General features: G+C 41.5%; 1 protein-coding gene across 1 annotated transcript in view; it reads left to right on the top strand.

Moving 5' to 3' along the window:
* Positions 1-6,000, top strand: part of RHCE (Rh blood group, CcEe antigens) — a 59,904-nt gene that overhangs the window by 47,490 nt on the left and 6,414 nt on the right. The window contains exon 9 of the mRNA XM_006883650.1: positions 2,830-2,906. Coding sequence (XP_006883712.1) covers positions 2,830-2,906 — 77 coding nt within the window. The remainder of the gene's footprint in view (positions 1-2,829; positions 2,907-6,000) is intronic.

The following is a 6,000-nucleotide window of genomic DNA, read 5'->3' on the forward strand; positions in this document are numbered from 1 at the left end:
TAATTTCAATGAACAGCTACAGAGATTTTAGATTTCCATTCATTCACTGTTGCACTTTTCTCCCCACCCACCCCTACCCCCAACCCCTGTTTGCTCTTCTTGCTTTTCAAAAGCAAAGGAAAAACTCCTTCATTTGGTATACAATCCCCCCGCACACCCCCACAGCCACCCCACCCCACCCTGAGTATACTCCACTCTGCAACCCTCATTCCGGACTCTTATGATCATCATAATGCCCTAAAATACATCACTTTTAAACTATTCTCTCCCTCATCGGCTTCAATGCATTCAACATAATTTATCCAGTATTTTTTACTATTTTTTTTTTAATTAAAATCACCTGGGTGTCCTACACTTTCTCTAGCAACTCAACAGTTGAGACTCCGAACACGCCTCATTAACACAGGTGTTTACAAGGTGATGCTGACTCCATCTTTCTTTGTAAAGCACCTGCGGATCCTTTTCTTAGGCTTCACTGGGATGTTGGGCTTTTTAAAAAAAGAAGTGAAGGAACTCATGTTATCTCTTTGAGAGTTTAGATCAACACACTTTCCTGTTTACATATTGTTTTGGACATTAGGAAACTGGTAGGTAGAAATAATTTAAGAACTGGTGAGTTCAGATATGCCAGAACAGCACCAAGTTAGGCACCATCTTCCATTTTGCTTGGAATCTGTCTAGATCTATTTAAAGGAGCCCTGGTCATAATCATATAGTGTGTGTTAGGTTGCTAACCAACAGGTCAGCAGTTCAAATGCACCAGCTGCTCCAAGAGAGAAAGAGCAGTCTCTCCCTGTGAAGATTTACAACCTTGAAAATCGGCTGGGAGGCCAGCTTTGAGCTGGTTCTGACTTGACAGGCAATGAGTTTATAAATTTGTTTATATGACAATCTTAGCAAGCACAGTTCTTGGGTTTCCTCATCCAGATAGGTTAGAAATAACAGGTTAGAGAGAAAATAGTTTCTAATGGTAAGACACAAAGGTGGATGTTAGAAGTGAAGTCTGAGAGCCTACCAGCAGTAAAGAAATTTCTGAAATCAGACACTTGAAAAGCTTGGGCTGCCCAGCAAATCACCCCACACCCTCAACAACGACATATCTCCTCTGTTTTATACAGCACATTTCGTAAATGGATGCTCCTAGCAACAGCTCTGCATGATATTAAAAAAAAAAATCTAAATATGCTCAGTAGTGTCTCATAAGACAAGAAAACAATATATTTCAGACAAACCTTCCTCCATGATGAGTAAGCCTCAGCTTTCTGGAAAATCCGTGTAGGAGACAGAGATCACTGGGAAAGAATTCTAGCTAAATGAAGGGGCTGCTGCTTGCATCCTAAATATCAATATCAATTGTTCACTACAAAAGGCAAATATGAATTTCACTAAGCACACACCTACTCTTGTTACTGTACTATTTAATAAATTCGGAATGATCCTTGTTAAACACACAGAAAAACCCATCACGAATAATTCGCTGCCTCAAATGCAAGATCCCACAGAGGGTATCCTGGGAAATTCTGCAGACGATGGGAAACTGAGGGGGAGGCCTGAGGCCAGCCTCCCTGGGCAGAGGCTGGATGGGCAAAAGGGAGAACAGGCACAAACAATAGTACACAAAAAACCAACACACAAAACACAAACGCATGCGTACACACACACAAAGACATTACAAACTACTAATTATACAGGTGAAATTTTGAGCTGAGGTTGTTAAGAGTTTATTGGGCTCAATGAAAACATGTAACATATTTATCTGATCTGTGAACAAATAAACAAAAGGTAGAATTGTCCCATAGGGTTTCCTAGGCCCCACTCTTTACAGGAGCTGGGCACCAGGTCTGCTCTCCCTTCAAAGCTCTGCATGGATTTGAGCTGTGACCTCTTGGTTAGCAGCTGAGTGTTTAACCATTGCACCATCAGACCGCTATTTGCACTTCCAAACAAACCACTGCAACTGAGTCTAATTCAGTCATAAATTCTACATATAAGTCCTTTATCTGACATGTCATTACTAAATGCTTTTTCCCAGTCTGTGGCTTCCCTTTTTACCCTGCTGGAGAAGTTTTTAGCTATGCACAGAGGTTTTGATTCTTAGAAGGCCCCATTCATCTATTTTATCTTCTCCTGGTTGCAGATTTTTCAGGATACTTGGAAGACTGTTGATGTTGTGGATTAGGACTGCTAGAGTACTTCCAAGCTTTTCTTTAATGAGGTGTATAGTCCTTGGTTTTAGTCGTAGGTCCATGAGTTGGTTTTTGTGTATGGAGTGAGGTGTAGATGAGTCTAATTCAGTCATAACCACCCTACTGGACAAAACAGAAGTGTCCTATAGTGTTTCCAAGACTGTACATCTTTACAAAAACAGACTGCCTCATCTTTCTACCACAGAGAGGCTGGTGGGTTTAAACTGCCAATGTTTTAGTTAGTAACCAAAGGTTAGTGTACAGGTTCATTTACACTTACGGGGAGTCTATTTTAAGTTGCTGTCCATGGTAGCTCGTACATTTCAAATGAATCAGCTTTTCAATCCGCTGGCTGGCTGACAGGGCCCGTCTGTTCCCTGCTAGGAAGGGTGTCAGTTATGTGACGGTTCAGTGTAATCCAAATCCTTTTGGGATTATTGCTCTTGCCAGTTCCTTTTTAGAGGCCATCTACCAAATTAATTAAACTGGTCAAGAACAGACAGCGCTTTAATTTGTCTCCTGGTGGTGGAAGAGAAAAGGTTTCTGCTGAGATACCATAGTTGGCATGTGCTATTTTGATTAATTATGAGAAAATAAGTGCTGTGTTCTGGATGTTTAACACCTTGATTATAAATTGAAACAGGTTTGCTTCTAAACTTCAACATATGGAAAGCACCCCATATGGATAAAGATTTTTTTGATGATCAAGCTTTCTGGGAGGTAAGTTTGTTTGTTTTGAGGGTTTTTTTAATCTATTAACATCACAAATTTTGAGTGCGTGAACTTCAGAAGTTGTTTGGCTATCTATATATGAACTTGGGTTTCTGAGATAAAAACAAGCATTGAGGAAGAAGCAAATGCATGATTTATTTCATTTATTCTCTCTCTCCTCTGGTGTTTATGTGTCACCTCGCTGGCCAGAGGAGAGAGTAAGGTGGAGAGTAATCTATTTCCTTGATGCCCTGAAGTCATTAAAGTCAGAAATGAGATGGACAGCTACTGCTGACCACTCAGACCTCTCCCCATATGGAGTCATGAAAGTAGACAAATGGTTAGAAAAGCAAGCAATATAGTATCCAATATCGGGCCTCCAAGTCCGGCCCCTCACATAACCAATGATTAGAGTGGAGAAGTGACTTGTCCAAGGTCCCACAGTGGGTTAAAGCCACTGCTCTTGAGTAAATGGTGAGTAATCAACAATCAAGTTTGAAAGAAAATTTAAAGTATTTCTTGTCATTTATCAAAGACGCAAAGAGCGCTTAAGATTGATGCTGCTGCTACAAGTCTCTGTCTGTCATCACAATGGGATTACGAAGGTCAACGCATGCTCCCTGCCACCCACATGACTTTCCCCATAGTATATGCTCAGAGGTCACACAGTACTCTGACCTGAGCGGCCTTAGGTAATGGTGTAGGCAGGGGTCCACACTGCCAAGTTAGAAATGGGAAGTTGGGGCTGACAGAGTTCAGACCCAATTATATCTCCGTCAGCAGCGAGTCAGAGCTAAAAGCCAGGACTTCTGAGTCCCAGGCCAATCCTTTCTTTACTCAGCCTGCCAGCAGACTGAGGACCAAAGTACAGAGACCCAGTATAGCTTAGGGCCCTGAGCACATCTTGTGACAAAGCAGAGAACCTGCCCTTACTGCCATTGCATTGTCACCATTATCATTGTTGGCTTCTTATTTTCCTCTTTCTACTATTTGTTGCAGACCACGGGTAAAGTATTTTTATAATTATTAATAATGAGACAGACTACCAGGAATGATATAGAACAGAGAGCTTGAAAAACAGGGGACCAACAGTTCCCATGACTGAAGGCCTCAAGCCTTACCTCTTTGGATATTTATTGAGAATCATAAGGAAGGTAAACAAAGTAAAATCATAAGTACGTACAAAACAAAAACAATGGATCACGGGAAAGTCTTTTGCAGATAAGGCCAAGTTCCTCTTTATGCTTATCTCAGGAGCAAGGGATTCAGTTAATACAAACTAACAACAATGTTGACTCTTAGGGAGTGCCTTAGTGCCACAAGGTGACCTTCAGTTTGTATTAAGCCTCCCTCATATCCTGATATATCATTTGGTCTACTATTAAAATATTAAATTTTATATTCGGCTTTATCAGAACAGAGCAGAGAAACACTGCATGGTACAAAATTGGGAAAGGCATATGCCAGGGATGTGTACTATCTTCATACCTTTTCAACCTGTATGCAGAACAGATTATCCGAGAGGCTGGGCTCTATGAGGAGAAGTGTGGGGTCAGGATTGGTGGAAGATCTATTAACAATCTGTGTTATGCAGATGACACAACCTTGCTTACTGAAACGGAGGAGGACCTGAAATGCTTGCTGCAGAGGGTCAAGGACTGCAGCCTTCAGTATGGATTGAGGCTCAAGGTCAAGAAGACAAAGATTCTCACCACTGGACAAATTGACTGCATCAGGATGGATGGTGAAGAGATTGAGATTGTTAACAACTTTAGTCGGCTTGGCTCCATGGTCAACACTTGGCACCAGTAGCCAGGAAATAAAAAATTGTATTGCGATGGGAAAGTCTGCTGGTAGGTCCCTCTCCAGGGTACTGGAAAGTAATAGTGTCACTCTGGAGACTAAGGTGCATCTGATACAGGCTATGATCTTTGCAATCACTTGTTATGCATCAGAGAGTTAGACAATGACTAAGGAGGATAGAAGGAGAGTTGATGCCTTTGAGCTGTGGTGCTGGAGAAGAGTATTGAATGAACCATGCACTGCCAAGAAAGCAAACAGATTCATCTTGGAGAGGGTTAAATCAGGCTACTCCTTGGAGGCAAGGATTCTGGGGTTTCGTCTGACATACTTTGGACATGTTGCCAGGAGGGACAGGTCCTTGGAGAGGGACATCATACTTGGGAGAGTGGAGGGATGGCACAAGAGGTGAAGACCCTCTATGAGGTGGATTGATTCAGTGACTGGGGTAATTGGGATGGGTGTGTCAGAAGCAGTACGATTGGCACAGGATAGAGCAGGGTTTAGGGCTCTTGTACATAGGGTCGCTATGAGTTGCAAGCAACTCAACAGCACTTAACAATAAAAACAACATTTGGCTTCCCTCAAGTATTCTTATTTTCCTTCTTCTTCATTCACCTTTATTGAGGTTAACTGACATATGATAAATTGTACTTATTTAAAGTGTACAGTTTTTGCTGTTTTGTTATATGTGAAGATAACCTCACGATCAAGATAAAGAGCCTATTTATCACTTCCAAGGCCACTTTAAAATCCCCTCCCTAGGGACCTCTGGTGGCCTAGTGACAAGAAGCTGCGCTGCAATCCTGAAGGCATGTGGTTCGAATTCACCAGATACTTGGCTGGAGAAGGAAAGGCAATCTCCCCCTGTACCAGTCAGACCTGATTTGATGGTACACACAAAAAAATTAATAAAATAAAAAAATAACAAAATACTAAAACCCACTCCCTGCCTCCTCCTCAACCATTCCACCCACAAACTAAACTACTTTCCACCACTATAAATTAGTTTACCTTTTCTAGAATTTTATGTAAAAGGAATCCTTACTCCTTTTTGCCTGTCTTCAAGTCAGCTAGTGTTTGAGATCCATCCATGTTTGTTATACATAAGTCACCTGCCTCTTCTTGCACTAACTTTTCTCGAAAGCCATTATTAGCCCTTGACTTCTTCTGGCAGCCATTTGCTCCCAGCCTCCTGCCCCAGTGAGTGTTATTGATCCTTTAGCAAAGAAGGGTGATGTCATAAAAGGACTCCAAAAACTGGTTCCATTCATTCATTCTATATTTATTGAGCAACTATTAT

This window comes from Elephantulus edwardii, unplaced genomic scaffold, assembly GCF_000299155.1.
Source record: "Elephantulus edwardii isolate Elephantulus edwardi_28Jun2011 unplaced genomic scaffold, EleEdw1.0 scaffold00028, whole genome shotgun sequence".
In the NCBI taxonomy this organism is placed as follows: domain Eukaryota; kingdom Metazoa; phylum Chordata; class Mammalia; order Macroscelidea; family Macroscelididae; genus Elephantulus; species Elephantulus edwardii.